General features: G+C 32.4%; 2 protein-coding genes across 2 annotated transcripts; both read left to right on the forward strand.

Moving 5' to 3' along the window:
* Positions 1-5,591: 5,591 nt before the first annotated feature.
* Positions 5,592-7,507, forward strand: LOC107918562 (probable pectinesterase/pectinesterase inhibitor 7). The gene is made up of 2 exons (XM_016848151.2): positions 5,592-6,608; positions 6,690-7,507. The coding sequence occupies exons 1-2, from the start codon at positions 5,609-5,611 to the stop codon at positions 7,379-7,381; spliced, it is 1,692 nt and encodes a 563-aa protein (XP_016703640.2). The 5' UTR covers positions 5,592-5,608; the 3' UTR covers positions 7,382-7,507.
* Positions 7,508-14,683: 7,176 nt separating this feature from the next.
* LOC121220275 (uncharacterized) lies at positions 14,684-21,304 on the forward strand. Its single transcript, XM_041099889.1, has 4 exons — positions 14,684-14,784; positions 15,577-15,684; positions 16,293-16,479; positions 20,958-21,304. The coding sequence occupies exons 2-4, from the start codon at positions 15,633-15,635 to the stop codon at positions 21,187-21,189; spliced, it is 471 nt and encodes a 156-aa protein (XP_040955823.1). The 5' UTR covers positions 14,684-14,784; positions 15,577-15,632; the 3' UTR covers positions 21,190-21,304.
* Positions 21,305-27,749: the final 6,445 nt, after the last annotated feature.

Consider the following 27,749-nt stretch of genomic DNA (forward strand, 5'->3'; position numbering starts at 1 on the left):
CTTCAGGGAAAAATCACGAAACTGATTTTCGAGTTGTGAAACTCAAGATATGATTTTTAAGGTGACAGCGACACAGTTAGCCAGCTGGCTGGAAAAATTTAAAATGGACTGCAATAGTAAGCGAATTTAGTCTGTGAACCCCTCGTGTCCGACTCCGGCAACGGTATCGGGTACGGGGTGTTACATGTTCAGCTCCTTAAATGTGTTTGTGCGATACAAACAGCTTGAAGGAAGCTTCTTAGTAGCAGCTAATGTGAACAACCTGTTACACATTAAAGAAACAGTTAAATGTAACAATAAACAAATTTTAAACACACCTTTAATTTGTATGATCTAAGAAAAACATTAAAGATGTCAAAATTAAGGCACAATTAAAACATGTATTAAAGATGTTCAAACTGGGACATAATTAAAGACACATAATAAAGATATTCAAACTATGACATAATGAAATATCATATTAATAATGTACAAATTTATGACATAATTAAAAACACAAACTAAAATAACTAAAAATTGAATTAAAATCTTTATTCCAACAATCGAATTCAACAAGCTGAAAATTAAAGCTTTGCTTGGAGAAAATTGCATGGGACACATGAAGTGCATGCCCAAGCTTGATCAATAAGCCCCGCAACAGCTTCTCCCCAAACTCGATCAATAAGACCCGTAATGGCTTCCTTGAACCTCTTGGCTCGTGCACGAGTGATTGGCCCTATTGGCAGCTCAATTGGATTACAAGCTGTTTTGGTTGAGTCCTTGTTCATGATCTCATCAATTCATGCTAAGTGATAGTGATAATATTGTGCAAGTGATACAAATGTGCAGTGATAGTAAACGAAAATCGATAAGTAATATGTCTGTTTAAATACAGATATTTTGGCCTTGTGATACTTAAGACCATTGGATATAGTTGGCATGCCATAGGATTGTAAGTACTCACCTATATGTATATGTGATTTGGGCGTTAAGGCCTTGGGACATGTTTGGAGAGATAAGGGAATGTGAGCTAAGTTCCATTTAACAGGACATGTTTAGTGTGTTGGAGAGTGTGTGTTAGTTTTATGCTTCACTTTTGGGACATATTTGACTCTATGAGTATATGTGGTGTGTTGGAGATCCGTGTATCCGATAAGTGGTGATAGTACCCACTTTTACGTTTTATAGCTCAAGTGCCAAATTATCTCAAACTATCATAAAATATGAATATGTGTGTGCTGTGATATGTGCTTATATGATATGTGACTATTATGGAAATTTTCTATAACTATGTTTGTATGTATTGTGATGTATATATGAAAGTGTATGCAATGACTTAGTAAATAAACTATTAATCGTGCTTGAGTAAGTGAAATATGATAATAAGTTGAGACTATCCTAATTGTGTTATGTATGTGTTCCACTAATGCTTGATGACATGTTTTCATGGTAGCTTTCTAGGCATTCATTAAGATTGTTAAGCTTACTCATTCCCTTCTTAAACCATTGCAGATTAGTAGCATCTTGGTGTGAGCGGTGTGGTTCCGAGGGGTGATTCCAAGTAAGTCCATTTCAGTTATTCCGTAGGTGTTATTTTTTTGGTTATGTTTTGGAAATAAGGCAATATGGTTAACTATATGTTGGTTTTTACTATTATTTTAAAGTTGTTTACATGGTTATTTTGCTTAGGACTTATGGACTTTCAGTTTGAATTATTATTTTCTTGCTCGATCATGATTATGATGTTTTGGACTGTTACTTCGGATATTTTAGTGACCATTTGATGAAGTGAATGATACATGATGATTAGACATTAGCTGGTATGAGTTATATGCTTGTAATTGTTGTATTTTTGATGTCTCAAGTAGAGGTATCGATATTCTGATTTTAATATCAGTACCTCCATGATTTTTGAAAGTGTAAGAAGTCAGTAACGTAATTTGGTATCAATACCTTATTACAAATATTGATACTCGGGGAAAAATTATTGATACTTCTCTAAAGGTACCGATAATTTTCGCGACTTTTACTTTTAAACGAGAAATAGTAGCAACTTTGGTGTCAATTTTCCAAGTGGAATTGATACCACTTAAGGGAAATATCAATATCTATGTTCCAGTATCGATACTTACATGACTTGTTTTGAAATTTTGCTAAATGAACCCTATGCATGTTTAATTATTATTATAAGACCATTCGATGTACGTTTAGCATGTAATGATGATAATACGAGAGACATTTATTTTAGAATGAGCTTTTGTTTGTTGTGTATGACGAGAAACGGTGGTCTGGCATCCTGATATTCGGGCTCGGCGACCAGCTTGGGTATATGGTGTTACATTTATATATATTTGAATAAAACTTGTTTCTATTTTTTATCACATTAATTGTATTTATTTTAAAAGATTGTATTAAGACCATAGATGGAACACATATAAAACCATGCATTCAACCTTCTGGACAAATACCTTATATTGAAAGGAAAGGTGAATTAACATACAGTATTATGGTAGCTTGTAACTTCAACATGTACTTCATTTTTTCATTTCTTGGTTGGGAAGGATCAACACATGATCGTAGAATTTTTTCCAAGCTGATGTGGAAGCCCAAGATTGAATTTTTAATAGGCCAAATAATCAACTCGAAGTTTTTGACTCTTTCTTGCAACCTAAGTAAATTCTTTCAAGAGTAGCTTCTAGATCAAATTTCTTGGATTCAAATCTGAAAATTTCTAACAAGAATTAGATGATAAATCAATAGACAATAAATAATTAAAAAAACTAAAGAAAAGAAACAAAAAAATGATAGATGGATTGATGAAAAGAAGAAAGAAGGTGAATGGTGTTGATGACAAATAGTTGGATAGATAGCCTAGCCTTCTTTTGTGAACTTGCACCAACAAAGAACTATATTGGCCTTTAATCAATCCTCCTAATTGAATTGAATTAGGCAAGCTTAAATTATTATGAACCTCCTCCACTATCTTGAAGAATTTGAAAACTAATCTTGTAAGAAAATCTCCTTTGGAGTATTTTATTAATAAAAATCAAGCGAAATACATACGATAGTGGTTGGTCATACTTAGCTATTTATAAACTTGTCTAGGTCCAACTTGAACCCTAAGTAATTACTAAACCTCTTAAGATTTAGTCAAACTCTTATTAATCTAAAAATTAAAAAATTATAAATAAATAAATCCAAAAAATACATAAGACTTAATAAATACATTATTGGCCTTATATATAATCAAAATTAAGCCTTAGAATTGACCCTAATATGAAAAGCTAAACAAAGTCTAAAACTAATCATTCCCGCAATAAACATGTCCAAAATTTTCTGCTTGTGTTGTCTTCACTAAAATGATCATATCTTGAGTTCTTGTAGCTGAAATGAGGTGATTCAAATTTAGCGATGGAAAAACCTGAACTACTCGATGGATTCCGAACTGATCTGCTCTAAATGGAGCATATTTTTTCTTTTGAAAGTTGGATGCGAGGTAGGCGAGGTGGATTTTTGCTTTTTAATAGTGAGTATGGAGCGATTATAGTAATTTTTTGCCCCACCTTGATTCGCTCCACTATATGAAATTACCATTTTATCATTGTAAATAAATATTAAAAGGGCTAAAATGTATTAACGTTATACTAAAAAAATCCATAAATTTTATGTTTAAATGTTTTCTTGAAGAGTGTTTAAATATTTACTTGACTTTAAAAAGACTGAAACTATTAGAGATAAGTAGAAAAAAATTATGGATCATCCGCTAGTTGATCTATAAGCTAGAGTAATGTATCCGCCAGACATGGAAAACTAATCAAATCCCTTTTTCCTTCCACTTATAATCCTTAAGCCATTTAATCACTCAAAGTTTCCAGGTCTACCCTTGACCTCTTCCCTTCAAGCTCATCTAAACAAATAACTTTCTTTCAAAATCTTTGCTTTTTCTCTTTTGTAATAGCTGTAATGGTAAAGCTAAAATTTTTGTACAAATTTCATGGTTTTTATATTTGTGGGGTTTAAGTTTTAGGCATTGGTTATTTTTTTCTAGAAATTGTTGTTAAGGGATTTAAATGGTTGTCAATTCCTCATACCTCTAATTTTTGCATGTTATTTATGCTCTTAGGACATTAACGTGGTGTCTAAATTATAAAAAAAAATTTAAGTGCTTAAAATAAAAAATTTTAAAAGTTAATGATCATTTGTATAGTTTACCCTAATAATAGTATTGGTTTCATACACGTTGGAATATAGTTTTGGGGGAAGTTTCGTTGTCTCCACAGCACATGTTCAAGCTATATAAATGTAAGAACTGAAACATTGATAAATCTAAATATAGTTGCTTTGCTGTTCCGGCAGCACATGTTTCCGCATTGACCTCCATGGGCTTTCAACAGGGTCGCAAGTTTCTTTCTTCGAATTACGCGAGACCCACTTGCAAAATTATGAAATATTGTTATGTGTTCGAAGGCTTGCTTGATAATGAGAAGCTTTGACAAACTTAGCATTAACATAAATTTCCATAACAGTTCTCATGGTCCCTGCAGTCTGCAACGCGTATTCTAGTCAGATCTCGAGCATACTTGCATTATTTTAGCCTTATTGACATACTATACTGATATTTTAAAGATAAACTTGACAACTAATTATGCTAATATTAATCATAATCCTCCAGGATAACATGTAAATGATAGAAAATAGTTAATCTCAATGAGATCACAAGTCAATAGATGTTTTTGTCCTGATGTATATTCGTCTCCTTATAGTTGTGGTATCAATCGATCACCCACATTCTTTTGCCTGACTTTGTTAATGTTAAGTCGAAAACATACGTAGAATAACATCTTTTGAGCGTGTTGACTCCAGTGTATTATAGCTTTTTCCTTTATTTTATTCTATTTTCCAATCATTCTGCCTTCGTGGTTGCCAAATCCACCGTCATTAACCTAACCGCACTCTTTGTGGCAAATACTAGTGGAGAAGTGTAGCAAATTTGGAAGAAAAAGTGTAGTACTTTTCTAGACTTGGCAAGCTTGAATGCATTACTTAGTGCGACATCAGCGTTGGGTCTTTTAGCTAAAGTAAATGAGTCGTTTAATGATGAAAGGTGGCTCTTGTTTGATGACTTAATTAGACGATAAACTATTATTTCTTTAGTGAGGCTTAATCTAAAACTTCAAAACTTTCAATCTTTTGCTTGTCATTGAACTGATGTTATATAGGCAATATTATTCTATATTTCTTAAATTTTTATTTCTAGTGCTGAGTTTTTTACTTAGATAATGAATCCAATGGGGCAATTAGCTAATTAAAAACTCCTAAACATTTCCCACGATCGTGCATGGAAATTTGGCAACTAGGATATCGCATGACCCAGAAATAAGCTACATTATGTTTTGACTTTTATGGTGGTGGTAATATTGAAAAATTGCTTAACAGCTAGCTTGACGTCCTGCTGATGGATCTGAAAATTAGGACATCAAACCCGAGAAATACAAAGTCTTTTTTAAATAAAGTCTTTGCATTTGAAATCAATTTATAAATCAAATGGCTTACTTTACCCTCAAAAACTGCCTAGCGGTCTTTCTCCCCTTTAAATACACCTACTCCACGAAGATAAAAATTAAAAGCAATGGCCCAGCTCTGCTCCCTTCTAACATTATGTCTATTCTTTCTTGTTCCTTTCTTCCTTTCTCCTTCTTTTGCAGGTGTTCCTCCTTCGGCTCCTGTCTCAGCAGGAACAATTTGCAAGTCCACTCCAAACCCATCTTATTGCAGAGCTGTGCTCCCTAACCACACCACCAATGTCTACAACTACGGTCGATTCTCTATCCGCAAATCTCTATCACAGTCCCGAAAATTCCTCAAGCTAGTGGATAAGTATTTAAGAAAATACCAACCCTCGTTACCAACATCCGCAATTCATGCTTTGCAAGATTGCCGCTTCTTAACTGTTCTAAACATTGATTTCCTTTTGAGCTCATTTAAAACTGTCAATGGCACTAGTACAACTCTGTCCCTGGTAGAAGCTGATGACATACAAACCTTTCTTAGCGCTATTCTAACTAACCAGCAGACCTGTTTAGACAGCATACAATCGATTGCCTCAACTTGGAGTATAAGGAACGGCCTCTCAGTTCCTCTGTCAAATGACACAAAGCTTTATAGTGTTTCTCTAGCTCTTTTCACTAAAGGATGGGTTCCTAAGAAGAAGAGAAAGGCCACATGGAAGCCTAGAAACAAACAACTAGGTTTCAAACGTGGACGTTTGCATCTAAAAATGTCTAGTCGAACACGCTCAATTTATGAGACTGTAAGCAGAAGAAAGCTTCTTCAAACGACTGACGACACTGATGAAGAGGTATTGGTGAGTGACATTGTGACAGTGTGTCAAGACGGTAGTGGTAATTTTACTACCATTAATGATGCTATAACTGCAGCTCCCAACAACACCAATGGTGTAAATGGTTTCTACTTGATTTACATCTCTGGTGGTGTATATCAAGAGTACATTTCCATCGCTAAGAACAAAAAATACTTGATGATGATTGGTGATGGTATCAATCAGACAATTATCACTGGAAATCGTAGCGTAGTTGATGGGTGGACAACATTTAACTCTGCAACTTTTGGTAAGTTTTAATTAAAAAAAAAAAAACTATTTGAAGTAATTGCATTAACTTTAATCTGATAGAGTTGGCTTAATATTACAGCTGTGGTGGCTCCAAATTTTATTGCGGTAAACATAACTTTTCAAAACACGGCTGGAGCAATCAAGCATCAAGCCGTTGCAGTTCGAAATGGGGCTGATTTGTCAGTATTCTATAGCTGCAGTTTCGAAGGATACCAAGATACTCTATATACTCATTCCTTAAGACAGTTTTATAGAGAATGTGATATATATGGTACTGTTGATTTCATATTTGGAAATGCTGCCGTTGTTTTTCAGAACTGCAACATATATCCTCGACGACCGATGAATGGGCAATTCAATGCCATCACTGCACAGGGTCGGACAGATCCAAACCAAAACACAGGCACATCAATTCATGATTGCAACATCATGGCTGCTGATGATTTGGCCTCTAGCAATACCACTTTCAAAACATATTTAGGGAGACCATGGAAGGAGTACTCAAGGACTGTATACATGCAGAATTTCATGGACAGTTTAATAAACCCTGCTGGTTGGAAAGAATGGAATGGAGATTTTGCCTTGAATACGTCATACTATGCTGAATATAACAACAATGGACCTGGTTCTAACACTTCCAATAGGATCACTTGGTCTGGTTACCATGTAATAAATGCAACCGATGCTACTAACTTTACTGTGTCTAGCTTTTTGCTTGGAGACGATTGGTTATTAGATACAGGTGTCCCTTACAATGCAAGCTTAATATAGGCAACTAATTAATTCATGAGTCAAACGTTAATTCATATTTTTTTTCCCTTTGGTCATTTTTTTATGATGTAATAATTAAGCATGAATAACTAAATACTCAAAGTGTTTAGCTTGTTAGCAATCCAACGTAATTTGATATTACTATTTATCTGAAGATAATTATAAACCTAGCTCAAAAATAATTTGGTAAGGAAAAATTGCTCCAAGGCCAAATCATTAGTAGCTATGATGTTGTAATCATGAATTGATATGTATATTATGATTGAATTAATATTAATAATTCAAGGCCTATGAGGATAAGGGGAATAAATATTGCACTGAAGTAGCATATCAATTTAACAATCATCACCTATCATCTTAAAGAAAAAGCATTTAAAACCACTCCCTAATCGCCTTACTATCCCATGATAAAAACCTAGTCGTTTATTATCCTCTCTAACAATTCACCCAAACAACAATAACAAATAAAAAAACTCACTCTTCATTCATCAACTCCCTTTTTATCGTAAACTTGACATTTACTTAAATTAGATTCAGGTGGTTAGACTTACAAGAGAGTCATAAATAAATAAATAATAACTCAATACTAATAAGTATCGAGTTTAGGTTAAGGTCAAGGGCAAATTCATAAATTTTTTTTGAGGGTCAAAGTTGAATTATAATTTTTTGAGAGAGCTTCATTGTATTAATGTAAGATTTTACAATCTTCAAGGAAATAAACTATAGAATTTTTATTTTTGGAGAGAGCATAATTGAATTTTAAATTTTAAGAAGAGTTGAAATGCAATTTTATTATTAAATTAATTTTAAAACTTAGTAAATACTCAAATAACTAAAGGAGTATTTTTCTTTTTCTTTTTTTTTTTGGGGGGGGGGATAGGACCCTTGGTTGCCCCCTTTTAGTTTCTCCCCTAGCTAAGGTATTACTAATTCACTCTAGTCCAAGCCTCCTGAATTTGATTCAAGAATACACCCACAGGTGTTGAGTTCCCCTAATTATCAATTTTACGGTTACAATCTTAATTAATACAATATCACATTTTAAGAACTCAACACCCATAAGTGTCTAATTCTCAATTAAATTTTTTTATAAAACCTATAAGTACAAGTTCCTCTTTAATTTTTCACAAACCTAAAGTTCTATTACAACGAATGTCGAGTTTTACCCCTCCATGTTATTTTTTAACCTTAAACCTTCAATTCTACAATCTACCAACCCTTACTCTGATCTAAACCCTAAATACATTTCGAGTGTTGAGTGCGTTTATAAGTTTAGTCTAACATTAAATTAATAGGTTTTAGATATGATAAGTGTATGTAAGAGTTCTTGAGATATTTGGTTAATAGCAAAAGAAACGAAGTTAGTGTCTCGCTTCATTTGATGCATCATTTCAATTAGAATTTTTTTTTTCTATTGAAATTGAAGCTAAGGAGGTGGCCGAAGTCTCTAAGGCTAACGGGAAGGAAAAAGTGACGAAAGCTTAATCGTGTTTCTATTTGTGCTCTCCAGATTTCCAATTTACTTTATATGTTTGATTAAATTAATTTCTTAGGTTTAGTATGTTGGATTAAAAAATTAAATTACTTGACTTGACGGAAGCTTAATGCACTGCTTGTTTTGTGACTTATGGTATTGGAGGCTTAAAATCATGTTTGTTGTGTTAAATGATGCTAATGTATTACTGTTGATTCTATGAATTGGTGAGATGCTTGTTAAGTTTCTTAAACATGCTTTAATTATAAAATGACTCTATTAAGCAATTTTAAAAATCACTTTGGTATGGTTGGCATACCATACGGTAATAGAGCTCTTAAAATATTTATGTTTATGTGGGATTGCTGATAGCACCAAGGAGTACTGTATTTGGTGCTTGCCCCCATTTATTGGTGTGTTAGGTTGGAAGTCGTGTTATGACATGCACCACAATAACGTTATCATTTATGGTGTTTATGCATATTTGCGGTGAGTTCGAGGTTATCTGTGGAACCATTTCCTAGTTTGATTAATAGGGGCAAAAGCTAAATTGGCATTTGAATATTGATAAAGGTGTTGCAAATTTGTATGTGATAAGGTGAATGAATCTTCAGATCATAAATATGATGTTAATAGAAGAGGCTATATTACACCTTTTTAAATGTATTAATTGATGAGATCTAGTTTTCTTAGTGTAGTAATTTCATCTATGTACTTGTAATTTTTCGAACAAATTGATTTAATAAATATCCATCAATATAATTTGTATATTGTCTTCAACAGTTATTGAATTCAAAGAAAAATGAAAGTAAATTTTAGCTCATTGATTATCTAACATTTAATTTAATATTAAGCGGCATTACATGGTCGGATCGTAATACGAAAAGACAACTTATGTTAGTAGATAATCTAAACACGTCCTTAGTCTAATCGAAATTGAGCAAATCGATTAAAAGACTAATACGTCGTCTATCAAGTTCAAATGGGGAGATACCATTGCAGTAGGTATTGAAGCAGATCGGACAAGACCCAAATTGTAACAACCCGAATTCCAGTGGTGTTGGAAAATGCGGTTTTGGAACCTTATTTTCATAAATCGAGTCTGTAAATATAAAATAGGAATAATTATGGAATTAGTATAAAAATATAATAAAGTTCAGTTAAATAATTTAGCCGAAAAAGTAGTTAATTAAAGATCAGGTACTAAATTGTAAAAGTTCAATCGCTATAGATTTTTAATTAAGAAAAGGCTTGGGGGCCTAAATGGAAATTATTCAAAAGGCTTAAATTATTAATAAACCATTTTGTTATGTGGTTGATGGATTATAATGATTATTCCATTTAGTTTGAATTAATAATTAAAATAATATAATAAACATTAATTAATCTAATTACTTAAGGTTAATTATAATATATATAATGTCTTGGTGGAAAGAAAAATGACAACTCATCTTCTTCCACCATCCCAAAAAGAAAAAAAAAAGAAAAGAGAACTCCATTGTTGAAGCAAAGATTCGACTATGCCAAAATTCAAGGCAACAAAGCTAAATTATTAAAATTTTTATGGATTTATGGTCATGGGAGCTTGATTTAGCTAGCCCATATACCAATTTGATAAAATTTTAAAGTTTTAGCTAGTTTTCATTGGAGATAAATAGATGAATTAAGCTTAAATTTGATAGATATTAAGCTTAGATTATGAAAAGGGCTAGATTGTAAAGCTTAAAAATCTTGATAATAAACTTTGTTACATTAGAGACAAAATTGAATAAATTGAAAACCTATCATGGAATTATGCTAGGAATTGGAATTATAGGCTCCCTAATGAAAGAATGTGAAATCAAATTTTGATTTGCAGCTAAATATAAAATGATATGCTTATCCCAAGTTAAGAGACTAAATTAAAAAAATATGTAAGGCTCTGTATTTGGATGTGAATTGAATGAAGTATGATATTGTTTTATTTATTGCATTATCAATCGTAGCAAAAGACGACGCTAGGCCTTCGAGAGGGAGAGTGATAAGTGTTAAAAGTAACATGTTTTAATCCCGTTCATAAACATTTTGGGTGATTATTCGAGGTTAAATTGTGAATTTTATGCTTTTAATTATTTAAATTCATGTTTTTATACTTAAGAGAAAATTTGGGAGCAAAAGGAGTGAAAATCAGAGCAAGTTTCAGGAGCCACACGGATGGGCCATTCCACATGGGATGGACACACGGCCGTGTGAGCCACACAGCCTTGTGCCAGATCATGTGGATTTCGCAAACTGCACTCCAACCGTGTGAAAAAACACAATTTTTAGGTTTTTAGGGCATTCTAAGACCTATATATATACCAAATATAAGAAGAGGGAAGGAAGCCGTCAGAGAATATTCAAGAAAAGAACTAAAAAACACCATTGAAGCCGAATCTGAAGCAAATTTCCATCAAGATTAAAGATCTTCTTTTGATTACTTTGAAGTTTATTATGAATTTCTTTATTTCTTGTGGTTATACTATCTTTGAGATATTTTTATTTACGATTATGAACTAATTTTCTAAATACCTAGGGGAGATGAACCATATGATGAATTCTGTTATTTGATTTCTATTTTTACGCAATAAATACTTGGATCTTGCTCTCAATTATGTGTGCTTAATTCTTGATTTAATATTTCTAGGCTATTAATCCATGTTTGATGTACTTAAATTAGAGGAGGAATATACCCTGTTTAAGAGTAAATCTAGCATAATTAAGTGGAGTTGCATGCAATCTTAGAAATAGGATGAAATAAATCTATCGGATTAGAGTCAAATCTAATTGGGGGATTCATATGTCGATTTAATGCGATAATTAAGGTTTTAATTAGAAAGTAATTTCAATTAATCAACCTAGAGTCAATTGCTTTTAGTTTTGAAGAGAGATATTAGCATAATTTAGGGATTTCTAAGGATCAAGATACTAAGTGAAGAAATTGCGTAATTTAGATTGAGAGTGACAGATGAAGTATAGGTGGATTCTTTCCTAGGTATTGTTTTGCTTATTGGTTGTTAATCGTTTGGTTTCTTTATTTGTTCTTTGCTTACCGTAATAGAAACCTGTGGGAACGATATATTTTCTTACCGTAGCTATACTATTAATTGATAGGTGCAATTGTCTTTTTCGAATTTTTAGTTTGTTTCGTGGACATCAAGTTTTTGGTGCCGTTGCTGGAAACTAAAATATTAGGAAAACTTTATTTCTATTAATTTAGTAATTTTTTATTTTTATTTTAATATTTTTGTTTTTAATTTAATTTTTATATTCTAATTGTTTGTTTGTTTGTTTCTGACAGGTTCTTTTGGTTTATGACTAGAAGAAACCCATTGGATCCATTACTTTTTGATAGTGAGATTGAAAAGACTGCTCGAAGAAATCATAGAGAGGTTAGAAAAGCAATGCAAAGTCAACAGAATATGTAGACGATCAAGAGGAAAATGATATTATTGTGGAGATGGGTGATAATCAAAATAATTAGCTACCTCATCACGTTTGGCCCTTTGGACTATGTATGATTATGCTAAGCCCACTCTAATTGGGGTTGAATTAAGTATTGTTAGACTGATTGTTAATGCAAACAATTTTGAGATCAAGCTGAACATCATTTAGATAATGCAACAATATGTTCAGTTTGATGGTTTGCAAGATGAAGATTCGAATGCTTATTTGTCCAACTTTTTAAAGATTTGCGACACTTTCAAGATCAATGGCATTACTGATGATGCCATATGCTTACGGTTGTTCCCATTCTCATAGAGGAACAAAGCAAAACATTGGTTAAATTCATTGTCACTAGGTTCTATCACTACTTGGGCGCTAATGACTGAAATTTTTTTGTTAAAATATTTTCCACCGGCAAAAATAGCTAATTGATGTAGCAACTGGTGGAACACTGAATAATATAACACCAGAGGAAGCTCAAGAGTTTATTAAAGAAATAACACTGAATAACTATCAATGGCAAGTCATGAGAACAAAACTGATGAAAGCAGCCGATGTTTTCAATATAGATGCAGTTGCTATGTTGGCAAGCCAAGTGGAAGCGCTGAATAAAAAATTTGATGGTTTGAATTTTTCTAAGCAAGTAAATCTAGTGATGCAATGCGATGCGAATAGAGTGGAGATGATTAATCTAGAATATTCACTCTTAAAGTCTAAAATGGAGCATGAGCAAGTTGACGTTTTGGGTAATAATTTTAGACCTCAAAATAACATTTATAGCAATAACTATAAGGCAGGTTGGAGGAACCATCCAAATTTCTCTTAGGGTGGTCAAGGAAATCAAAGGTCACAACCCCTTTCTAGTTTTCAGCAATCTTATCAGCAAGAGAAGAAGTTGAACCTTAAGGAGATGTTGGCTAAATTTATTTCGGTGCTAAAAAATTGATTTCAAAACACTGAGAAAACTATGAAAAATCAGCAAGCATCGATTCAAAGGCTTGAAAATCAAATTGGTCATCTTGTCAAACTTGTTTCGAAAAGACCATAAAGGAGCTTACCTAGTAACATTGAGACTAACCCAAAGAAGCGAGTCCATGCAATCACTATTCAAAGCGTGGAAGGGTTAGTCAAGCTTGAACAGAATCTAAAGCTAGAAGCTGTAGTGAAAATTGATGAGGTTGGGGAAGCTAAGAAAGAGCATAAGCCAGTAATTAGAGAATACAAACCACGAATTCCATATCTGACAACATTGAAGAGAGACTGCACAAACGAATAATATGGTAAATTTCTTGAACTTTTAAAAAAGCTGCATATTAACTTTCCTTTTGTTGAAGCCCTTTTACAGATGCTAAAGTATGTAAAATTTTTAAAGGAGCTGTTAACAAAGAAAAGGAAGTTAGACAACTTATCGACTGTGGAGCTCAATGCAATTTGCTCGGTCATTATCCAAAACAAACTACCCAACAAACTTAAAGATCTAGGGAGTTTTACTATTCCTTTTCTCATTGGTAGTTTAATTGTTGAAAGCGCTTTGGCTGATTTAGGAGCTTGTATAAATGTTATGCCTTATATGATGTTTAAGCAACTTGGTCTTGGGGAACCCAAATGCACTAGGATGAGTATTCAATTAATAGATAGATCAATTAGATATGCCAGGGGTATTATTGAGGATGTACTTGTGAAAGTCGATAAATTTATATTCCCTGTTGATTTTGTTGTATTGGACATGGATGAGGATATTGAGGTACCTATGATTTTAGGTTAACTCTTTTTAGTCACGACTACAACTATTATTGATGTGGGTACTGCTGAACTTGTGCTTCGTGTAGGTGATGAAAAGATTACTTTTCAAGCACGTGATTTTGTGAGATCCCCTAGCAAGTAAGATGATACTAATTGTGCTGTTAATGTTAATAATCATATGGCTCAACGTTCTTTGCAGGAAATCCCTCATGAAAACGTGTTGGAGCCATATTTTTATTCAAAGTGATAGAACCCGAGGGACAAGTAAAGAGCAAATGGTGCAACTCGACGAGCTAGATTAATGGTGATCGAAGGTTGAGGAGAAACCGAGAAAGCAAAAAGAAGTAACAAAGCGACGCCATGATGTGTTTGTAAAGAGAATGAACCAATAAAAAGTTGGGGACAAAGTGTTGTTAGACAAAACGAATCCATGAATTTTTCCTTCAGGGGATGTTTGGTTAAAGGTAATGGCTATGCCATTACAAGCCTATTCTACAGGCCCACATAAACAGATGTTTGGTTCAATGGTATACCCTATTACGAGTGTATTCCATTCTGGAATATTTTTTTATTTCTATTCACTTCCCTCTTCACCGTTTACCCATTCGTTGCTTGAAAACCCTATCTTACCATCACCAAATTCTCACCTCAAAAACACTCAAACGACAGCCATTTCTTACTTCCTTCGACTCTGGAATTCGTCCCCTTCATCCAAGGTCAGGTAAACATTTTTCCTTCTGTTGTTCCTTTCATTTTCTTTTCTGTCATTTTGTATTACCCACTAATTTTTTCTACCCCTTTTTGTTACTACTTCCTTCACCATCATCTTTGATATATTTTTTAATAAACATAGTCTAAATTTTGAAATCACGTCGAAAACTCAAAATTGTGTTGTTAAGTAACATTGAAGCTGTCCAACCCATTATCGAAAAAGAGAAGATTTGTATTTTCTTCCACAACTGTAACTCTTATTTGGTATTGAAACATGTAGACTTTCTTGAAAGGTAGACTCAAATTTTTCAAAGGAAATCTTATTTAGCATGATCGATGGTGATTTAATGTTAATTTTTTACTCTTTTAATTTCAATCGTAGGTTTAGAATGGATCTCATGGAATTTCCCTAGATAAAAGTATTATATATCTCATGAAACGTGTAGACTTTGAGCTTTATTGTCATTGATTGCCTGTTAAGAAATTTGAAAAGAAAATTGAATTGAATTTGAAACCTTATAGTTCATTTCTTTTCGAGCTTAATTAATTAAATTGATGTAAATTGAATTCTTATGAAGTTGTTTACTTCAAGTAAGAAAAAAAATTCTTTCAAAGTTAGTCAACTAATTAAATCATTATATTTGGACTATATAACAGAACAAGCCTATTTCTACAAACTATTACTGTGCTCCTCGGTAAAACATATGTGCATCTTGAATGTTGTACCTTATTTTGCTGGTGGATGTATATGTGCTTTGGTTTCATGCAGAAATGCAATAAGATGCTTTATTTATTTTTACAGTTTTTGTTGACAAAGGAAAACCATACTCATTTGAATCTTCATTTGCTTTGTCATACATGCCAAAAAGACACCATCAATGGAATCTGTTGATTCTTCTGGTGAAAAAGAGTAAGTTACTCATTACATTTATAGCTTTCTGCTTTATTATTTGGATTTATTTTAACTAGTATCTCTGTATTTGAAAACTTACTCAGGCTTTGTGCTTTTGCAATTCTTGCTTAGAACAAGCATGAATCTTAGTTCATATTAATCATTTGATAGTCAATTGTTTGTATGATCTGACTCTGAGATTGCAGCTAATGTGGGCTGGTTTTTTTAATCATTGCTGAGTTGTATTGATAACATTTGGATCAACAAATTTCCCATCCTCACTACGTTCCATATCTAAATGATTGACCTATTTAAAAACTAAACAATCTAACAGGTGATGGTGATTCCAATGAAACAAATCAACCCTTAAAGTGGAATATAAATCATTTCCACAAGCAAAAGGTAAACAAAAGAATCAACCCCAAAATTTCTATTCTATAATAAGCAGTATCAATTATGAACTAAAACAAGATAAATTAATGCTTACCCACTTCAAGTATAGGAACAATGATTGACAATTAGTTGGTGTGACAGATTTACTTCTGTTCCAAACCAGACAGAACATCTCACCACCCTTTGTGAGTTGAATTTCGATTATTGTATTCATTTGATGTCATTGCCTCAAGGGATAAATAGTCTCACAACACTCAAGAACCTATACATTCGGGGATGCCTACATTTGGAAAAGTGGTGCAACGAAGGGGGAGGAGAGGGTTGGCCTTACATAGCACATGTTCCCTGTATTGAAATCACGGCTTATGATAAAGCATGGTACTCTAAGCGACGAAGATCCCATCGCAGTAACTTTACAAGGTAAACTTTACCTTTTAGTTATTTATGTAGATTTTTACTTTAATTCTATCATTGCCTTTATATGTGCCTTGATTATCATCCTGAAATAGTTGACCAAGCTATTCTCTTAATAATGTCTCTTTTTATGCCATTCTATGTTATTTGGACTCGGGGACAAGTATGGGGCGCATTAAATGGCCAAGAGAGTATTAGGTGCAATATAGCCTTTGAATTTTAACAATTTGTGTATATATCCCTTTTAATAGTTTACCTACATTTGCAATCTACGTTACTTGGACTTGATATGAGTCTCAGAAATATGTATGCATCCAACATGGGTATGTTAATTGTTTTTCCATGATTTTGATTCATTTGGAGACTTTGGAATGATTATAGCGTGATAATCATGTCCGAATATGCACTGGATATGGGTGTCAGACATGGTTGGTTTAAGAAAATTAGAAGAGTTAGAGCAATATAATTCACAATGAAAAGCCTAGAACGTATCGGTTCTGAACTGGAAAAAAAAGCAAATTCAAGGTTTTAATTCGATACATTGGGCTTATTTTGCATGTTTGGTGATTGGACATTTGGCCTTGCAAGTAAGTTGTTGAAATGTAAGCCGGAGTCATGAATAATAAGGTAATGGGCAAGTAAAAATGCTGTTATCTAGGTTCAACATAATCTGCACCATCTACAATTTATGTTATTTGGATTCATTCGATTGTAGGTGTTGAGTAGAGTATGTATGATGTATCTAGTGTAGGTCTATTCAATATTTTTGAGATTTTTATATACAAAATTCTTAAAAGATCGATGTTTAAAAGTTAATAATACTATATGCTATTTGCTCAAAAAAATGAACTTGACAAAATGAAAAAAAGAATGGTAGCTCCGTAGTAGAACGACTAGTCTATATCTCTGGCATGTAATAATTTTGAGAAAGAAAATATTGGTATAGTTATTGTTTTATTTTTGTATTCACATATAGGTATCGATCCAAAGTTTTTAATATTATTCCATACTAAGATTTTTTTAATAATCTTTTTTCTTTTTCTATTTTTAATGAATTTCAGATAATTTTGTTGAAATATAATTTTGTAAGTTTTATAATTGATTGGATTTAACATATTCCTCATGTAGATATTATGCAAAGGTATTCCTTCAAATAAATTCAATTTATATCGTAATAATAGAGTCACGAAGACTTGAGTCTCCTAAAATGGTAAATTTGTTATAAAAACTTTTTAAATTTTATCAAATCATAAATTAATAAATGATAAAATTATAATTTAATCTCTTATAAATTAATTAATTAATTATTTTTAACCCTGAAAATAATTTTTTAACTTCTCCCTGCTTTTAGCACATTAAATATGTAATGCAGTTTAAAAATAATAAAGTAGATTATATATTATTTTAATAATATTATATATTATGATTTTTTTAATTCATATAATAATTATATTAAGAATGTTATTAAATTGTATATTATTTTATTAAATTATATTTAATAATAATTATGTTAAAATATGATTAAATTATTTATTATTATTTTGAATAAAAATATATTTAACAATAATTTTATTAAAATTTAATAACAATAACAATAATTATCTACCTAAAAAAATTCTGCTAAGGGTACTTTTTGGTCATTTAAGCTTTTTTCCTTATACTATTACAATATCTATTCTATTCAACCAAAGAAAAGAATGCTATTACAGCTCTATTCCATTCCATTCCATTCAACCAAACAATTGAATTACTGATTACAGCTCTATTCCATTACAGCTCTATTCAATTACATTCCTATTCCATTACAATGAACCAAACGTACCCTCAGAGTTTAAGTTAAGAGGGTCAGACCCATGTGTGGTAAAAATTGTTTTTCCATACGAAACCATTGAGGTAACACACCCTGATTACGTCACATTCAAGGTAAACAATCATCGTCTTAAATTTTATTTTGTTGGTAATATTGATAAAAAGAGAGGAGCATTGGCTCCAAGATCTGCCTCAACCATGAGCTTAAAAAGGGAAGTTGAACTTAGACTCTAAATAAGAGCTTCTCGGGAGGCAATCCGAGTGTTTTTATTTTTATTTATTTATTTTACTTTCATGTTTTTTTAAATAGAAAATTAAAAAAAATCTAGAAAAAATTTGAAAAAAAAATTATTACGTTTATTTTTATTACTATAAAAAATTTGAAACAATAATAAAATTAAAATTAAAAAATAAAAAAAATAATAAAAGAAAAAAAGTGAAGAAAAACAGTGGTCCACATGGTGTGGGTGATCCACACGGCCTGGAGACACATGCGTGTCCCAGGCTGTGTGAAAACTGGAGTTAATTTTTTCAATTTTCTTTTAACCCACGCGGGTACATAGGGTTACACGCCCTGGTGGCACAACCATGTGACTCACACGTACTGACACACGGGCTTGCGGTAGACCGTGTGACCCACACGGGATCGCACACAGGCGTGGGAGAAGCGAAGGAAAATTGCACATGGCCTGATACAAGGCCGTGTGGTTATTGGGAATATTTTTACCTATTTTTTTATAACTTGAACACATGGTCATGTAGCTCAAATGGCCTTGCATATGGCCATGTCTCCTTTTTAAAGCTAGTTTTTTTTTTCTTTTGATTTCTTCTTCTTCTTTTGTTTCCTTCTTACCCAACCAAAGTGATTTCATTTAGTTTTATATTTATTTATTTGTTTTTGTTTTTTTTTGTTTTTTTGTTTTTTTGTTTTATGTTTTATATTTTATAGTTGTTTATTTTATTTTATTTTATTATGCACTGTAATTTTATTGTTTTGTCGAGTACATTTCTATTTTGTTATCTCTTTATCTTCTTATTCATTTTTGTCTATTTTCTTATTATTTTTCTTGGAAACATACACTACATTTAGAATCACCCACGATTTCGATTTTCAATATTCCGATGAATTCATTCAAAATCAGGGCAGTTTCAATTCTCTTCCTCCTTATGATATTTTACTTATTCTGTGATTTTAATTATTTGTACATTTAGGGCAATGCACATCTCAAGTGTCGAGAGGATTTTATATGTTTATACGATATAGCCCCTGAATTATTGTTTGTGTTTAAGTAAATTTCTCGAACCTAACATGGAAGTAATTTCTTTTAATTTGGAGTTTTTATTGATTTAGTTTTGGAATAATTTGTGGATTTTTGTGCATTGTGTGGTTTATACTTTAAGACACGAGAGAGTCAAGCATGATAAGTTATTTTTCAAAAATTATAATTTTAGGTTTCTCGTTGAACGAAAAAATTATTTTAAAATTTTAAATTTGCAAGTTTGACATTAAAACCATATATTTTTGTTAGCTTTTGAGCCTATAGAGCATATATTTTTCGTGCTTATTTATTTTTTGTTGTGAGTATGTCAACTTGATTTATTATTCTAAAACTTGCTTGGATTATGCATGTCGAGACTACATTATTGATTTGATATACTGAGATGATAGAGACACTTAGGATTTAACCCATTTAACTTGTAAAAAGTTTACCTGTTGAATTAACCCTTAGTAAACCCTATTGATCCTAGCACATTTTTTTCTAACCCGTTTTTGTTAACCCATAACCCATATCTATGTTGTAATATTATCACTTTTATTGATTCCCTTTTTATCAAGATTTGATTTGGTTCGTTGCCTAATTATGTTTCATTATTTGAATTGTTGAATTTTATTTTGTTAAAAAACTCAATAAAAAAAAGAACAAAGAAAGGGAAAAAAGAAAAAAAAATATATTTGATTGAGCTTGAATAATTAGTTTCATATTCTGTTGAAAAGCACAGCTCCATTTGCGGTTATTCTTGTTGATGTGAATTCTTTTCATTCAGCATTTGATTTTTCTAGTTTAGTAATTTATCAACTCGATCTCAATTGTAACCAACTTTTCTAGCCTTTTCCATACCCTTAAGCTAAGCCCCATTACAACCTTTTAAAGACCTCTTGATTGGTGTGTCATCTCATTTTATAGTGGTGGAGATTTGATTTTCAAGCAAGCATATGGTAATGACATTTCTTGTTTGACTGTTGAGTGCATATTTCATGAACTTTAAACAGTTTGAGTGCTTGAGTGAATCTTAATGAGGATGGCAATTCTTGTTAATTTTGAATTTAAGGTAATTATTTAGATAAAAGGAGACACCTACGTTTTTGTGCTTTAAAAATATAGGCTTGGATTGCTTGAATCTTTAGTGTCCTTTTGGTTGAATTTCCAATGCATGATTGTTTGCGAATGATCTTGAAACATTATTGATAAAAATAAAAAATTGGTAAAAGTTAGCTTGAATGCGGGTTGAGGACTTTGCTTGAAGGCAAGAAAATGCTTAAGTGTGAGAATATTTGATAAGTGCTAAAATTAACATGTTTTAATCCCGTTCTTAATGCATTTTTGGTTGATTATTCGAGGTTAAATTGTGAATTTTATGCTTCTAATCCTTTAAATTCATGTTTCTATACTTAGGAGAGCATTAGGGAGCAAAAGGACTGAAAATCAAAAAATTGGAGGAAGTTTCAAGAGCCACATGGGCTGGGCCATTCCACACGGGATGGACACATGGCTGTGTGAGCCACATGGGTTGCCACACGGCCCTGTGCCAAATCGTGTGAATTTTGCAAACTGCACTCCAAACACGTGGAAAAATGCAATTTTTTGGATTTTCGAGCATTCTAAGACCTATATATACCAAATATAACAAGAGTGGAGTAAGCCATCAAAGAATATTCGAGAAAAAAACTCAAAAAACACCATTGAAGCTGACTCTGAAGTAGATTTCCATCAAGATTAAATATCTTCTTTTGATTTCTTTGAAGTTTATTATGAATTTCTTTATTTCTTATGGTTATACTGTCTTTAAGATGTTTTTAAATGTGATTATGAACTAATTTTTCTAAATACCTAGGGGAGATAAACCATATGATGAATTTTGTTATTTGATTTCTATTTTTACGCAATAAATACTTGGATCTTGTTCTCAATTATGTGTGTTTAATTCTTGGTTTAATATTTCTAGGCTATTAATCCATATTTGATGTGCTTAAATCAGAGGAGGAATATACCCTTTTTAAGAGTAAATCTAGCATAATTGAGTGGAGTTGCATGCAATCCTAGAAATAGGACAACATAAATCTACCAGATTAGAGTCAAATCTAATAGGGGGATTCATGGATCGAGTTAATGCGATAATTGGGGTTTTAATTAGAAAGAAATTTCAATTAATCAACTTAGAGTTAGTTGTTTTTAGTCTTGAAGAGAGATATTACATTAATTTAGGGATTTCTACGGATCAAGATACTAAGTGAAGAAATTGTGTAATTTAGATTGATAGTGACAGATAAAGTCTAGGTGGATTCTTTCCTGGGTATTTGGAAACAAAAAAATATACACACTTTTTCGTGTCTTTTTTAACTCAAATTCAGGTAATTTTGTAGTAATTCTTGTCGAAAAATATATAATAATTATAAAATAATTAAATTTTACTTAAATTATTAGCATTTTAAATTTTAATTAATTTTATAATAAATTTTGATTTATTTTTGACAGATTCGCACAAAGGGCGAAAATTGGCTTAGCAGACACTGCTGGAAGCACAAAACCAAGAAGCGATTTTGAAGTATCGAGGTGAATTAATTTTTCAGCCTAAGACAATCCAAATTATGAATAAAAATTCATAATATAATTAATTTTAATTTTAATCCAATTTATGTTGGGCTAAATAATTATAATTAATTAAATTATGAAAGGATACCCAATTGTGCAAAACCAAAAAGACCGATCCAACTGAGTAATAGGTTGCCCAAAACCATCAAACATGCTGACCCAATCAGCTTGTTTAGCTGATTATTTGGCTTGCAAAAAAACCCTTGAAACTTCCTTGAAATTGCATTCAAACCCCTCCACTTATCAAGCCTTTGTAGATTTGCCCCTAGCTAAATTTAGCAAGTTTGAAAGCTTCAAACTTGCCACATGTGTGGCTGGCCATGGGGGGAGTCTATGGCTGCTGAATTTTTGCTATTTTTAGCAGCCTATCCAACCTATAAATACCCCGCTTGGCTTCTCATTTCAAACACACCTCTCATCCTTCATTTCTTCACTTCTCTTTCACATTCTCTCTTCAAAACCCCTTCCTTTGTTCTTCTTTTCCCTTCCATTTCCCCTATCGATTTCCCCTCTTGGAAAAGAGCCTTTCAACCACTGTTGGAAGTAGCATTCAAGTGCTCATAGAAGCCTTGGTTCAACAAGAACAAGCAGAGAAGGAGAAGTAGAGCAAACTAGTCAAGCTTCGGAGAAACATCGAATTTGATTCTAGTTCCCCATATTTTAATTTTTATTGTTGTAACACCCCAAACCCGGCCTAGACGTTATGCCCGAATCTAGTGATATCACATGGTAGTGTGATAGGAAACCGTAGCTTTGTTTAAAACATTTTCATTTAGAATTCCTCAATATCTTTTATTAATTCTAAAATTGTGATTCTTATTCAATCGTTAGCTTTCAAAACATTATGCGTTGCAGAAGCTTTTTTTAAAAAATAGTTTGTGTCCCTGTGGGTATTTTGATAAAACACATTCATTTCTTTTAAAACCCGTATTTGTTCTACCTCTAGCAGATATAAAACATAAAACAATATAAGTCCAAATTTTAAGCAAAAATCCATAGAGGCCTTTATTACAGTAAAATACCCCAAATAAACTTTAAAAACTTAATTAAGTACGAAACAGTGTAAAAAGGGGTCGTTTGGCCATCACGGAGTCCTCCGTCGCTCTGATTCGCCTAAGTATGGGGGTCTCCTATACAGATAAAATAGAAGGGTGAGTTTACGAAAACTTAGTGTGTAAACCCCCTATAAACAAGCAGACAAAAAGCAATCATAGTCTGGGCCTAAGCCCATTTTGGTAATAGTTTAAGTTTCAGTTAGGGCCTTAGCCCATTACAATATAGTAGTAGTCATGCGTTTGGCCCTTGGCCCATTACAGTATCCATATTCAGTACAGTAACAGATATGCAATATCAAATCCTACCCAGCCAGCCTCTACACTCCAACTCCGTCCAACCCAACACTTTATGTAGGGATATAATCAACCCACCCATCCCTACACTACAAAAAGTACCTAATGCGGCACTAGACAGTGGTTTGTAGCTGAACTGCCAGTAAATTAGGCTCGAGGCCTTTCAGTGCACTTCCTCCGAACAATATAAACCCCCTCTTACCTCAATGCAATTCAATATACATATATGACATGCTAAAACATGATATCATGCATAAAATCATGACATACTGTATCAAATCAGTGAGACATCATCATGCTTCTTAACATTCATAATAGTATCAGTCCTTCAGTCATTTTAGTCAATTAGGGGTCTAGGTAAGCTTACCGACCCTACAGTAGGTCCACAGTTGACTCTGGCAACCCGTGCAACCTTAGCTATCAAACAGTGAAAATGGGCCCACAAGAACATGACGTCTGCCCGTGTGCGCCCACACGCTTGTGTGGCCCACACAGACCAACTCGGTCCAGCCCGTGTATCACAGACGACCAGCCTCGTCGATCACACGCATGTGTTCAGTCACACGGCCTACCGCACGGGCGACCACACGCCCGTGTGGCATCGACAGTCCCACTTTTTGGTTTTTCGCCAATTACCACTTTTTAGTGTTGTGTTTACACACCTGTTATGGTTTCGCAACAAAACACTTTCGAGCTCAGTAGTTCCTAAAATTGATCATTTCAACTTTATTGTTAATCTCAACTTAGGATTAGCATCAACACAAAGCTGAATATACTACCAATTCAATCGCATGATACCTACCTTGAAACCCCAAACGAGTATCCTAAAATTCTACAGAAGAAGGACCTCGTTCCAAATGACTCATTTCTTTCAAGACAATAATAACCTCCAATCAACATTTTAATTAGGCACAAATCCAGGCCTAACGAATTTAAAGTTAACAAAAGAATCAATGATATTAACAAAAATTGAACAAAGATACAACAAGCCGTTCGGCTTTCAGTCATTTCAGCCTTACCACTGACGAAAAATGACAATTCCTCAAAGCTAAAGTTTCGACTAGCCGCCCTCAAGCGTTGATTTCCTCCTAAACATAAATCGAAACCTTAATAACCGATCAATTAGATAGCCATAATAAAACACATCATAAACTTACCAAAAACGCAAAAGAAAAAGGCCATTGGTACAAGAAAAACAATACCAGGTGGCGAGGAAAAGAAGAAGAAGAAAAAATAGCAGCAAGTAAGGTGACAATTTGATAGCAAAAGAAGAGGTTTGGGGAAAAAACGTAGCAAATGAAAAAGAAAAAAAAGAAGATGAATGCAGAAAATTTGACAGAGAGAAAAAACCCAAGGCAGTAAAGGAAAACTGTTAGAAAATTAGGGAAATGAAGAAAGGTAGCCAAATTTTCCACTACTAGTTTCAGTTCTATCCATCCTCTTCCACCCATATTTTTCTCCCCAAATCACTCTAACATAATCCCCTCAACCACCAAATTCAAACTCTTCAGAATTTCAGTCAAACTACAACTCCCACACGACACAAGTAGTAAAAATAAATCCCCTTGATCGCGCAGAGATTCGAACACAAGATCTCCAGCATATTTACGCTCCACTTAACACCCATTCTTTCATATTTTACCAACATTTATTTATAAGCCTACTGATTAGAGATAAGGGTTTATTCATTAAAAAAAACCAAAAATTGCCCAAGCTAAAGCTTGAACTTGGGACCTCCCAAACACTCCCAAAACACATAACCACTAAAGTAGACAAATATTTGTCACAAACATACAAAAATAAATATATAAGGGATTTTTGGGGCGGTACAATTGTTGTTGTTATTAACATGTCTATGAATACTTGTGATGTTGATATGTTTAATTTAATTAATATGGCTTAAATTTAATTCGTGTTAGGTTGATTACATTTCGTCCACTTAAGTTATTAAAATTGTTATTGTGTTGTTATAGGCCTTGGTAAGTTGTTTGATTAAGTAAAATCATGATTAAGTTATTCTTGCATTATAATTGTAAGGTAACTAATGAATTAATTATTTAATCGTGTTAAATTGTAATTAATTGACACAATACTTAATCAGTGCATGTTTAATCTTCTAAGGTAGCTGAGGGTTAAATTAGTAACAGTATTAGACGATACATTAGCCTTGCATAACTTTCAAGATTTTTATGATTAAACTGTTTGAAGGTAGGAATACATTGTTACCTCACTTAATCTTTTATGTGCTTATGAAGATTGATTAATTGTTTGAATTGGCATTGGAAAATGTTTAAGAGATTAGTTAATTTAATAAGTATGTATGAGCAGTAGTTAGCAAATTATCGAGTTGCCGTGAATTTATTCGTAACAACATGAACATGAGTTTAGTAATTCTAAGTTAAGAAATGTAATTAATCTAACACAAATATGTCATCTTGATTAAAATCTTCTTTTGAAATCGTGCATTGGAACTTTTATTTTTATTTTATTTTACTTAGTTAAATTTTAGTTTTTAATTACTTCCTCAAAATAAAAATATTTTTCTTCACCAAAGTGGTTTTAATTGCATTCATGAATAATTATTTTCACAGTCCCTATGGCTACGATAACTCGACATTTACTTGTCACTTTATTACTTGTTGCGATTTTGTACAGTTGCACATTTCCATCGTTCTAGTATTATTTTGCTTCTTGGTTGTTAATCGTTTGTTTTTCTGATTGGTTTTTTGTCGTGTTCTTCAGTTAATTAATTTAGTTAATTTTAGTTTTAATCATCACTTCAATTTGTTGGTTAAATAATAGAAAGACAGGAATTACTGGTACATTTAGTCATCATGGGAATAATATCTTTTCTCACTGTAGCTATACTATTAATTGAGAGGTGCACTTGCCTTTGTTGAATTTTTAGTTGGTTTCGTGGACATTAGAAAGGAAAAGTGAGAGTCATCGATGAATGATGCGAGATTTCAGTTTGTACTTTTATGATTTGAGATCAATTTATTTCTTTGTATATCCATGTCATATTGCATGATTTAAGTATGGAGGTGAGTTATTTATGATCGTATGATTGATTTTCTATGATTGATATTGATTATTAGATAGTGGACTGAATTGAATAGAATGGAAAGTTGTATGATTTAGCGGGACATGATTTGTAAATTAAGAATAGATTGAAATATGCTATATGATATAAGGTATTTTCTGTAAATGATGAATTGAAATGTGATTTTGAAATTGAATGTGAAATTATATATTAATTGGGTTGAATTGAATTGAAATGGGATAAATGATTGTTATGTGATAACATAGTCAAGGTATGAAAATAAAAATGTGACCGATTATAGGGTAAATGTAAATGACTAAAGGGTTTGAATAATGCAAATATGAATGTATGATGCCCATGTGAACTTAGTAAAATGTTAGGATATGATTTTCATTCCAATAGGGACTTATGCGCATTTATATGATATATTTAATGATATGGAGATTATATATTGAGATCCAATATCTGTTGTGGATCATCGAGTATTATTTGTCTCTACGAAGACCTTGGTGTGGTGGAGGGATGTATTTGCATATGAATATGCATTTGATGCCTATGGGCTTGGCACTTGGGTGCTTTGTTGTGGTGTAGTTTTGCTCATACTAGCCACCTTGGTCTAGTGTAGTTGACTCGTGTATCCGAGTCCATTTTACTAAGGTTCCATTAGGCCAAACATTGAAATCAAAACTAGAAAACGCAAAATGAAATAAACTAAATTTTGGGAAACTATTATAACATATGATTTGAATTGAAATGGTATAAAATTTTGAATTGGTAATAGTATATGGAATGATTTGATATTATGGAACTATATAAGTGCATATATGTAATTCAAGATAAGAAAGTAATTAAATGATTATGCGACCCATTTAGAATCAAACCCTAGGGGATGAATTGAATACGAATGAATCAATAAACTCCATAAAGAGATTCAAATGGTAAGTTAAATGGTATTGATTAAACATGAAAATTGAATGGCTTAATGTTATAGGTATACATGTTTGATACATAAATGGTTTTGAATATTTAAATGGTATGATTTGGTCAATACTATTGTAATGTTTAATAACATGATATGATAAGTTTAAATGTTAGTATCAAATGAATTGATGTACAAAATGGTTATATGCATATTTTATATGATATTGGAAGCTTTTGGCATGTATGTGTATGTGATATGGATAAAGATTGAACTTGAATTGG

This window comes from Gossypium hirsutum, chromosome D08 (assembly GCF_007990345.1).
Source record: "Gossypium hirsutum isolate 1008001.06 chromosome D08, Gossypium_hirsutum_v2.1, whole genome shotgun sequence".
NCBI classification, from domain to species: domain Eukaryota; kingdom Viridiplantae; phylum Streptophyta; class Magnoliopsida; order Malvales; family Malvaceae; genus Gossypium; species Gossypium hirsutum.